At 42.2% G+C, this 12,331-nt stretch overlaps 1 protein-coding gene across 1 annotated transcript; it reads right to left on the reverse strand.

Annotated features, from left to right (window-relative positions):
- Positions 1-233: 233 nt before the first annotated feature.
- On the reverse strand, positions 234-12,272 carry LOC144529755 (homeobox protein Dlx3b-like). The gene is made up of 3 exons (XM_078269026.1): positions 10,428-12,272; positions 7,040-7,224; positions 234-3,218 (listed from the first exon to the last, which is right to left on the reverse strand). Exons 1-3 carry the CDS (start codon positions 10,783-10,785, stop codon positions 2,775-2,777), a joined length of 987 nt encoding a protein of 328 aa, XP_078125152.1. The 5' UTR covers positions 10,786-12,272; the 3' UTR covers positions 234-2,774.
- Between the last annotated feature and the right edge of the window lie 59 nt (positions 12,273-12,331).

The raw sequence follows: 12,331 nt of genomic DNA on the forward strand, positions 1-12,331 counted from the left end.
TTTTGTTACCTTTGTACAGAGCTGTTAACTGTTTCCCCGTTTACAATCGTTGTGCTAAGCTAACTGACTGCTGGCTGTAGCTTCACATTTACCAGACAGACAAGTGAGGTATCAATCTTCCCATATAACTCGCGGCAAGACAGCCAATAAGAGCTTTTCCCAAAAATGCTGAACAATTCCTTTAAATTACCAAAACGTCTTATAAAGTCACAAAAAAAAACATTCTAGAAATATTCAAAATTCAAGAGGTTTATTGTCACACCATTCATACCAGTTATACATGTTACACCAGTTATACAAGTACAAATGTATGATACAAGTACAAACATGTAAGTATATTGAGAATTTTCTACGGTCCTTGTATTTGGGTCTATAACATTGTTTGCACGTGTCCTTGTCTATGTTTTTCGTCCTCGCCCATGGAGAGCAGCTTGTTGGCACACACACGGGCGCACACACACACACACACACACACACACACACACACACACACACATCTCTCCTCCCCTCTCCAAATGTGTGCCACATGAAAGCAGTGTACACCCGTCTCTCTCTGTGTCAGTGGTGTGTTATTAGTATCCAGAGACTCCAGAGTGTCTGCTGCACTGTCACCTCCCACAACCTCCTTTACACGCACTCTGTGTGTGTGTGTGTGTGTGTGTGTGTGTGTGTGTGTGTGTGTGTGATACTGTATATAGCTGGGTGCAACCTGTATCTATTGTTGTCTGACTCACTCTGACAGGCACAACAGCAAAGCACCGTCAGCACACTTTCAACGCCTTTGTGTGTGTGTGTGTGTGTGTGTGTGTGTGTGTGTGTGTGTGTGTGTGTGTGTGTGTGTGTGTATACTGCATTCACACATAAATAAACGCTAAAAATAATACACTAGTAGCGGATTCAAATATAGACATTTTATTTTTTGCTGTGGCTCAAACTCTTGAGCCACTTTTGGTCTACAGTTGACACTATAAATAAAAACCTGAGTACAGCACGTGTGTTAATAGAATATATACAACTTATTTTTCAAATGGCTTAGCACCAACTCGCTATCGCTTTTGCTCTTGTGTATTTCGAAGTGGTCGGGCCTCGTAGTGTTTGTGAGCAGAGTTTTAAAGGGCCACGCCAACATTTGTACCGATGAGAATCAGTTTACATGAAGAAGGGTGTTACTCAGCCTGTGAAAAGTGGTATAATGTCTTCTGTGGCTCTGGAGGAGCTTTATCGAATAACCCCGATGACGTCATAGTGATGTCACCGGGGTTATCTTGGTTAAGTGTTGGAGATTTGAAATTCAAGACGGAAAGCCTGTGTTAAAAAGCAAAAATGGAGTTTGAAAGATGTGGGCATGTTAAGGAGGGTCTAATGACATATACTGTACTACATTATGCTGCATTATGGGAGTTGTAGGATGCAGCATTTTCGGAGCTTGAGTCAAGCCGAAAGTTGCAAGGGTGGTTTTTCAGCTCACAGGCGCTAGGGGGAAGCAAGACGGCCACCATTCAACCCGAAAAAAAGTCACATAACCATTCCAGTGACTCCGAAGCTGTTCAGTTAAGGTAAATTAAGCTAAAAAAAAAAAAAACTGCATAGTTTCCCTTTAAATAACCATTTTGCTACCCTTAGTCAGGGCTGAACATGCCCCAGACTTCACACAGCTTACTCTAGACAATACAACGTGACATTATTGCCCATTGTTGAGTGCACTTTTTTTTACTTTTATCTGCTCTAGTCAGGTTTTATAAAAAATAAAACCCTTTTAACAAAAAAATATAAGGACGGAAACATTGTTTGGACGGTACTTTGAGAATGGCAGGTAAAATGCACTGGAGGTACAGAAGAAGTAAATCATCCCCTTAATGTCCTATGATGTTATTGTCACAATATATTCCTAGTGGAAAAAAGGAGTTACAATTCAGTTTGTAAATCCTCATGGATCATTTCAGTATCTCTACAGTTTGTCTATTGGGTTTGGCTGATATGGATGCTTTATTTAAAAAAAGCTTATCAGCCTTTCAGTGTTGTTCCCCGGAGTGTCTGACCACAGCTACATCAAACAGTCCTGTTTTCTTGTAATTAGAGCCTGACATATCTTAAAGTTAGCCGTGCCGGTGTGGAGGGCTTTAATTTGCTGAAAGTCTGGAAAAGTTCAGTAGTATTCAGTTTTAGAGAGAAACATGCTGTGTCGGGTTAGCTCAGCTGGTAGAGCAGGCGCACATATACATGGAGGTTTATGCCTCGACGCAGAGGTCCAGGGTTCGAGTCCGACCTGTGACGATTTCCTGCATGTCTTCCCCCCCCCCTCCCCTCTTTCTCACCTAGCTGTCCTGTCCATTAAAGGCGGTAAAGCCCCAAAACATAATCTAAAAATGCTGTGTCAGAGGCCCTTTTCACGTGAAGAAAATACGTTTTTTTTTTTGGGGGGGGGCATAAATTCAGCAATTTGTCTTCTGATATCAGTGATTTCAAATAAGAAATCAGAAGCCACAGCAAACACCCTGATCTCCCTTTCTTTGTTATGAGTTCATAAAGCTCAGAGCTGAGGTGAGCAGGGGAGCTGAGGTGAGCAGGGTAACTGAGGCCAGCACTTGTTTCAGTCCACATTTACTGCACAAAAGCCTTTTTCACAACATCTGTGTCAGGTTTTTACACAGTCATGACTCGTGTCTGATGATCACTGTCAGGGGATTCGGTCACAACAGCCCCCCTCCCCCTCCCCCAACCCACACACACACAGTGTTAAAGTCACACTGTTGTGCAGAGTGCGTGTTTCAGCGTCAGTAGACGGCTCCCAGACTCGGTGTGGCTGACGGTGCTGTTGGTGGTGCGTGATGCGTCGGGCCCGACTGGGGCAGACCTAAATGTGCACCCTGCTGCTGGTACCAGTTCTGGTGTGTGTACTCCCCCATGCAGGCGGGCGAGGAGGAATCAACAGGAGGCTGATAAGGAGCCTGCCCTCTGCTGGTAGGATCCATCATTTCGTTACTCTTGAAGCTGCCGTCGATGCTTGTGTTGTTGCTGTTATTGCCGCTGCTGTTGTTGTTACTGTTGCTGTTGTTGTTGTTGTTGTTGTCCCACACAGCTGGGGATGGAGGAGAGTTGCAGGCCATGGAATCGCTTGCGTCAGGACTGTGTTCAAGAGGAATATCCCCGAGTGGAAACTCTCCGCTCTTGTAGAGCTTCTTAAACTTGGAGCGACGGTTCTGGAACCAAATTTTGACCTGGAAGAAAGAGCATCGAATGTTGAGGCAACTTCAAGAAATTCGACAACAACTTAAAGAAACATTAAAGGTGCTGTAGGTAGGATTGGGAAGATCCAGGACTTAGCCAAAAAAAAGTTGAACATCGACAACTTCTCAGTCCCCTCCCCCCCCCCCCCTTCTGCTAAAGCCCAAAACGGTCTCCTAAGCCCCTCCCCCCACAAGGGAGAATGAATGCGTGTGCCTGAGCAGTGATTGACACGCAACGCAGTTAGACACCCCCCCCTCCCCCTCCTGGCCCTGATTGGTGCATCTGAACAGGGAGCGGTGGATTTTTGCAAATCGCACTACAGGCTGTAGGTGGAGCCAGAGGAGCCGGATTTCTTTTTTAAATGACCTGCTTCATGTAGTTCTACAGGATGTACAGTGCTGGGATAAAGCATGACAGCCTGATAGCCTTTCCTTTCCGCTATCTATTTTGCAAGGGTCACCGTCGCTGCATCCGGGGCTTAGCGACGCCCAGGATGGTTGGGATTTGTTTAAAGAAATACAAACAAGCCACAGTGTCACGGTCCCAGGGTTACCAGGTCTGCGTTTTTTTTTTTCCCCACAGAATTGGGCTACTTTTGAAGTGTTGCCACGGGTTACATTTTTTTGTCCGCTGGTTGGGTAGACCAGACCTTCACAAACACACACATAAACACAAAACACACACACACACACACATACACGCACAACGCCCTGCAGCCCAGCAAACAGACAAGCACAGTTTACAACCAGAGGACTACTAACAGAGGACAACAGACAACTGGCTGAGCAAAAATACAAAACAACAGGTTGGTTTGTGTGTCAGTGAATTGGTCTACATTTTAACAGAGCTATATTGATTTATTTACGATTATACTGTATCTAATTTAGGACCTCGGTGGAATAACTGTTAAGTAATAATAAGGGAAAACTGCTATTAATGCTGGTACACTAAACATGTACGTGTTACTTTGTAAATATTATAATACATTTGGCAATTCTACTGTAGTTTTGCTGTCGGACTTTACAAGCAGTGTATATGTTTTTGGCAGGGGCATATTTTGAGTTCTGGTTTTGGGCTGGTGTGGATTGGCCATTGGGCTGGTTTTGTTATTCAGACCTGGCAACCCCTGCATGGTCCTGCTCTCCGTCCAGGGGCCTTCGGACTTGCTGTTTAATATACTGTGTTAAAGACTGTGTGACAGTATTTCTTTGGCTCTAGAGGATTTTTTTTGTTTAGCCGTGCCCAGCATGTCTTCTACACCTGTTTTGCGTCTAGCCTCGTCAGCCTGCCTTCGTGTTGCCGGTCCTCGTTGCCGTGTTAGCCAATCAGTGTTTCCCTCCTTATTCCAGTTCCCTGATCACTCCAGCTGTGCCTTGTCTTGTGATTAGCTCTTTGTGTATTTATTCTGTGTGTTCCCTTTGTTCTGTCGTCGTATTTAGCGTCAAGAATTTCTGCCTTTTTCTAGTGTCTCACTGTTTCCCAGTGTTCCTGGTTGTATCCTGTTTTAGATATTTAAGCTTGACTTGGACTTAAAGTTTATTTAAGTCACTAAAACATTGAAAGTCCTAACCTGCAACTCCTGACGCAGTGACACAGAGCGTTTTGTCCCCCTTTCCCAGAATAGATAAGCGGTGTGGAAAATGTATACTGTGTATACGCAATTTACTGCTGGCGCCATGAAGGAGATTACATTTCAGTAGAGGTAACAGAAGGGAACGGCGCACATTGTGTTAGTTTACTAGAAGGTTCATGGGTTTTTTTGGGGTGGAGACCAAAACCAGAGCTCAAAGAGAGTTAATATTGGACTTTCAACACACTGAGCAGAACACTATATATAGGCCAATATTGTATTTTTAGCTTGTTCCTCTACTACCGAGTAATGTAGCTTTAAAGACATTTCCTGTTAGCTTGCTTTATTAACTTGACTATCCCTTACAATTTAGTCCCTCCAGGATTTCGCGATGTTGCGATCGCGCAAATTCACAAGAATTCTACCAATCACCGTGAATTTGGTGAGACTCGCAATTTTGACCAATCACTGCAACTTTTCCGCAAATTTGACCAATAACCTAAAGTTTCCCGCGACTTCAACCAATCGCAGCAGTCCGACTTGCACTCTGAGAGTCACCGACCAAGCAGGAATGAGAACGGGTTGATCATTTCCTTGTTTCTGATATGAAGACGAGACGTGTGTGACTCAAACATCTCACATTTACCAACAAAACGTACAGCGAAAGACAAAACATTTCAGACCGTCCTGCCATACAAAAACAAAAATCGCAAATCACTGTCTCCCGCAACAAACATACAAAAGACATCGCAACTTTTATCGCAACTTTTTACAAAAGCTCCCGCAAAATCAGGCATTTTGGGCCGCAACAATCTCCAAAAAAGGCTGCGAAATCCTGGAGGGACTGACAATTGTTTCCCCACCTGTTTTCAGTTTAGTTCCTTAATCTAAATTTAGAATGGTCTTTAATACATAGTAGCGCTGTGCCATTTTTCTTTCTTGTTCCTTGTTCCTTCCTTTCGGATTTTGACTGTATGTTATGTTTTATTCGTGTTACTTGATACACTTTGGATACCTGCTGGTGGCTGTAAAGGGCTATAAAAATAAATGTTGATGATTGATCAATTATTCTTCAAGTGGATCTACTAAACTGTTGCCAAAAAAAAACTAAACTAAACCAGGTCACCAGTAAATAATATGTAACTTCCATTTAACACAAGACATTATCTAAGAACTGTAATTGGCCAGCAGAGGTAATGTCAAAGATTATGAGATCTATTGTAATGCTGTCGTTTGTTTAAACAATATCAAATCCATTCGAGCAACAGACCAAATGACATCGTTCACATACACACGGCTGAAGTTGAGAAGATTGTCATGCTTTTGTTTTCTTAAAGCTTGTGTAAGCAGCCCAAGCATAATAGTGAGCAATGATTGACAGAAGCCACGATGAAACAATCCGCGCCACAAGTTTTGTCTCTTATCGCTAGAGCGAAGATAATCCATGTGGTTGTAAATCACTGCGTTATGACTGCGTAAACCAGACTTACACTGCAGTAACAACTCACAGGGCCTAGGGTCACTGACTAACATTCTGGCAAATGTATTTCTATTGTATTATAGGATTATGTATTTTTTTATCCACTGTATACTGTAGTATTTTATTCTTAATTTATTATTTTAAATGTTCTTTTGTTCTTTTATAATCTTAGTGCTGTCAAAATCGATCTTGCAAATTATAGTTTACTATAACCTACAGCTTAAAGTTACTGTATTAGTCATGCCTTCTCTTCAACCTCTTCATACTCGTTCATACGTTCTTCATTCAAGCACTTCAACTGTTCACAGTGCACACACTTCAAACTATCTCTGGCTCTTCAACTTCAACCAAACTTTCTGTTTTTATCTTCTACACATCAACTGACACCACTATGTTTGACTTTTTAAACAGTCAGCACAAGTTCCCTGACATTTCAACTGCTCTAATCTCGTTCTCTTTAAGTGACAGTTCAGCTGCTTTCATCGTTCACGCTTCAAATGACAGTTCGGCTACTTTCAGGGCTTCCTTACCTACGGGGTGAGATATTTCAAACCCATTCAGTGCTTCAACTTCAAATGATACTTCAACTCCTTTAAAGGTTTTAACTTAAACTGCAGCTCCCGTTCAACATCCGCCATGCAAATAACATTTAAGACATTGGAACGTGTTTACTCCTACGATTTTCAGCGTAAGAGTGTCATTCTTTTCAGAAAATGCATCGTTACTGAACTAATAGCGGATGGCGTTCCCTGCAGCCTCACCTGTGTCTGTGTGAGGCCCAGCTGTGCAGCCAGCTCAGCCCGCTCTGGCAGGGCCAGGTACTGTGCCGACTGGAATCTCCTCTGCAGGACTGCCAGCTGGTAGCTGGAGTAGATGGTCCGGGGCTTGCGCACCTTCTTGGGCTTCCCGTTGACCATCCGAACCTCCAAGTCTGGTTCCTCTTTCACTGTGGAAGGAAACGGTAAAAAGCCATGTAATATTCCTGCAACACTACCTGTGGGGACTCTTTTTGTGTTTTGTAGAACATTCCAGTCAAAACGTCATGGTACCGTCAACTTCTCTGATATTCTAAATGTAAATGAGACTTCTTTTTTTTTTTTTTTCACACAAGTATTATTCTTCAAACAATAAACAGAATGTGCATTAGGTCTCCACATGGCAGAGAAGTTGTAGCACAAAAATAGCCACGGCCGCTGCAACCCCGAAATTTCAAAGAAATTCCGCCAGCACTCTGAACTTATAATTTTGGTCAGAGTGTCTCCCACAGCCAGGGAGGGAGACAGAGATTTATAGGTGCTTTTCATGTAGCCTGGAGGCCCGCTTGTATACATCTCTCCCCATTCGTGCTGTTATTCTTGTATCCATTTTTTTTTTTTTTTTTTGCTCTTCTTTTAGATATACAGCCAACCTTACTCAAATCCATTTGTTTACATTCGATCACACATATTTTTTTTTTTTTTTTAAACCTGAGATGGGGGGGAAAAAAACACACTTAAAAAAAAAATCTAAATTTGACATTGTGTTTCATATTCAATTTGTATAGGGAATGCAATGCAGCGTTGTAGCATTTCATATATTTATGCATTTACACCTTACAAGTTGAGTGTCAAACACTTGCACCAGATTTGACTTCCCAAATCTTTTACAGATATTTAAACAGTGACGCGGTGATTTCAGTTCAGTACAATGTTTTCAAATCAGCCTTCGTTACTATTTATGAAATTAGCCATTTCTGGAAAAACACCGGCTTTTGGACATACAAGGTTTTCACCCGACAGTGACAATTTCAAAGAGACTATTGTGAATGTCATTAGGCAATTAATAATGTTTTTTTTTACAGCAATAGGTAACGTTACCATTAAGGGCACTGTGGTCATTAGGGGTGTAAGAAAAAAAATCGATACACTTGAGTATCGCGATATTTTATTTTGCAATACTGTATCGAGTTTAGTTTATGTGCAAAAATATTCATGTAAGACAGTGGTTCACGTTTATGTTGTGTTTAAACCCCCTACCACTAGATGGCTATGCTGAGACCCACCACTAGTGTCCTTGCCTAACAGTGCCTAGCAGTGCCTGACTTTTTGCTAGAAGCTAACAACGTAGCTACGGCTGAACTTTGGCCTACTTTAGCATATAAACATTAGCTCACTAAGAACCTGGGAACCACAATCCCAAACTGGCAGTTTGATTTTCTGTGTACTGAATTGTTTACCTAAAGTAAACTTCTTTGACTTTTATGCGCATCATGTCTTTTTTTAAAGATTAGTTTTTCTAAAATTATACTTTAAAAACAAATCCCAATATATCGCCTTACGCACAGTATCGAAATATATTGCAATATATTGAATCGTGACCCATGTATCGTGATACATAGTGGTCATGTAGTCAGCTCTTGTTCTCTGAACATTAGCAACCTGAAGGCCAGTTTCCGCTCTACGATTGAAAACAAACGCATGTTTGGGTGTTTTAAAGGCTGATTTCACTGTTTTTAGACTCAATATATTTAATTACAATACTTTTGGCCCAAAAAGAAAAGGAAAAAAAGGACTCAAGGAATCCAAATCCAGAATTATAATTTAGGGCTAAGCTTTGAAAACAGGATTTAGACCTTCATGTTGGGAAATAAAATTTCAAAAAGTAGCATTACTACAACAATGACTTTGTCATTTGAGGGGGACTTTGACTCATGAACCCAAAAAGATTCTGGCTACGTCCCTGTGCTCTTTGTCGTCTGTGGATTGTTATATCTGGGTTTTTTTTAAAGATAATCTTTTGGTCTTTTTATTTTTATTAGATAGAAAGAAAGAATGGAGGAATGGCACGCAGCAAAGGGCCGGATTCCAACCCAAGGACTCAGCCTACATGGGGGCTCACACTCTTTTTATATGTCTATATGTCTTTTTACATCTACTCACATTATTTAACCAATCATCTTATTTGGAACATGTATTTATTATATGTTATTTAATTTGTATTATCCTTTAGGCATTTATATTTATGTTTTTTTGTTTGGGTGTGGCCACGGGGCCTCGCATGATAAGGAGCCGTCGGATGATTCAAAGGGCCAAGGCTGAATGACATGTCGTGACACCTAACGTGCGTGCGTGGCTGTGGGCCAAAGTCCCACGGAACCATTTCCAGGAGTCAACTCCCAACTGGAATGTTTAAACCAGTAGACCAGTCGCTCGAGTTTGTTTTCCCTATAGCTTTTGAACACAGTCTGGCTGTATTGGAATTTAAGTTAAAGAGCCAAAATGATGTTTGTTGTTCCAAATGTTGTCGCTGTATCATCTGTATGCTGAATTATAGTATTCTACGATTAGTGTATTCATGTTAGCATGGACTGTTTAGGGTAAATACTGTACTGGAAAATAATCCAGCTGATTAATGACTTCTTCATTCCAAGCATGAAGTTGAAAAGTCCCTTGCTTTAATTAGGCCATAGCTTCCTCCAAACAAATGACTGTCCTGGCTGAAGCGTTATCTCACCAGATATGCCCAGAATCCCCATTTGTTCTCAAGTTCAGTACAGTTTGAAAGGTATAACATATCATTAACCTTAAATATTGCTATTCCTTATGAAATATAAATGCATCTCGAGAAATGCTACTTTTGCAGCTGCACTTTAACATGATTGAGTCATTCATTTAGATATAGAGTTCGGAAGACAAACAAAACTGATTCTTAATAAAATATCTGACATGTTTTGTTTTTTTTGTTTTTTTTTATCATAAGACACTGTGACAGGGATGTGTATATGGGGAATAGAAGAGAGTCTCAGTCAAGTCCCAGGTCTCCCCTACTTGTGTACTGAATTCACTATAATACCATAAGTACACTGTAATTCGGACTCCATCATCTTCTAATGATGAAGATTTAGAAGTTCGTGATTAAGAGAGCATCAGCTTGATGGTGTAAAAAAAAACAACAACAATAGTTTAGGAGGCTGTGGTAACATTTTCTTCGTGCGTACAATTCATGCGCAATTATTTGGTTTTTGTGGTCATACATCAGCCTCAGGTGATCAATGTGGCTTTTGTTTTCGTTTTACAGAGCCATGTTTTTTTTTCATTAAAAAAAAAAAATCTAACCAGTGATCAGTCAGTTCTACCGCTTCAAAAAGTAGACATATTGGGTTTAACTCACCACTGTCCTGCAGCGTTGAGTGGACCTCCCGGCTGAATGCACCGTGCTCTCTGTACGCTGAATGCGGGTAAGGAGAGTATTCTGCCTTGCCAACAGGGTAGGCGCCGCCAGAACCCATCCCGTGTAAGTTAGTATAGTGGTGGTACGCGTACGGGTTCATGTGTTGAGCTGAGTACGACTGCTGCGCCGGGTAGAAATCCTGCGATCCGTGGAGCACACTCTGGCCGCTGTAGAAGCCCATGTCTGTGGATGAGGACTCCGGCAGGGTCGGGGAATCTTTGGTCGCCGAGATGGAGCTCCCAGCCATGGGGAGGGTTGGTTTCTTCTCCTCGAAGACAGGTGAGGACTGCCCGTTCATATTACAAATGTGTCGCTCTAAACTCTAAACCAGGAGTGTTCAGATAGAGAGAGACTTTAAGTCTGGAGCTGGCGTTCCCAAACTCCCTTGACGCAGCAGCCGGGCTGTCCACCGTGGCGGCGCCCAACCCAACTAGAGCTCCTAATTACAGGGCGCGCCGAGCTGAGCCAAGCCGGGCAGGGCAGGGCAGAAGGGGAGTGGATGTCTTCTTCTCATTGGCTCGGGCCGGCTCGCTCTCTGCCTCTGCCCGGAGGCCAAGACAGCGCTGACTGTCGCCTGTCTGGCTCCCTCCTTCTCCCCACAGAAACCTCCAGTAAAGCCTCTCCTCGGGCACACACCAGAGCCCATACACACAGTTGGCAAAGCCTGTAAAGTCCTCTTAACTAACAGTTACCTCGACCTATCTTGAAGACTTAACATACAAGACTGTCAGCAGCAGAGACAAAAGATTTGACCAAGCCACGCATAAATGGTGTTGTGATAAGGAGTGTTTACGTATTAGCTTAACGACGCTGCCTCCTATTCAAATGCAGATACAAAGCTAACTGCTGTTGTCGACCCATGCTGGCAGTTATTTACAGTTAATTAGGGCTTATTACGTGTTAACTTGGGACCCCCAGGCTTCTCCCATGCCCCCAGGGAAGAGAAACAGCCACCATACATTTACATGAAGGTGATACAACTCGCTGTTGAAAGACTTTTATCTTTATCAACATGAGTAAGGAGTCATTTACTTCAGTGGCGCGGAAAGTTGGACTGCACATACCCTCAACGTGATGTAAATGTTTGCCGTTTTCTTGTTACACACTAGAACTGCAACTTCTGCAATATGAAAACAAAATATATACATTTTGGACACAAATATGTCCCTGATAGAGCTCACTTTAGTAGTGTCATAATCTCACCACCAGATGTCACTATTGGGACTTTAAACGAAAGGAGCTCCAGGGACTCAGCTCGATGGGTGTTTTAAGCCCCCAACGTCTCCTTCCAGGCAGCGCTGCGACCGTCGACTTCAAGGCACCTAACCCTAATCATTACCGTTGCCTAATCCTAATTCTTACACAATGTAGCTTTAAAGATCCCATTTTATACTCATTTTCAGGTTCATTCTTGTATTTTGGGTTTATTATTCTAATACTGTCTGTCTGAACATAACAGTTTTCACCCTCTGTCTGAAACGCTCCGTTTTAGCGCCTGGATCTTTAAGCACCCCCCCCCCCCTTCCGAAAAAGTCCATCTGCTCTGATTCGTAGCGGCTTGTTTAAAAAGGCACAAGTTTCTGAACACGGGCTGCGTGCATTTCTCTGTGGATGGAGCATTTTGATACCTTCACAGTATTTAAATAGCACCTCAACCTGCTTTATAATCATAAAAGACATGGACATCTCACTTTTAACTTGGTAATATGGGACCTTTTCAATCAAATCGTTTAAATTAGTTAAAGCGTAACTCTCGCCAAAATGCAACCTAGCGTCTTTTTGTTAATGTACCCGAGTCAAACTTTAGTTTAAAAGCATATTTAGGACGGAATCGCCACTTTTAA

Source organism: Sander vitreus, chromosome 15, assembly GCF_031162955.1.
Source record: "Sander vitreus isolate 19-12246 chromosome 15, sanVit1, whole genome shotgun sequence".
NCBI lineage: Eukaryota > Metazoa > Chordata > Actinopteri > Perciformes > Percidae > Sander > Sander vitreus.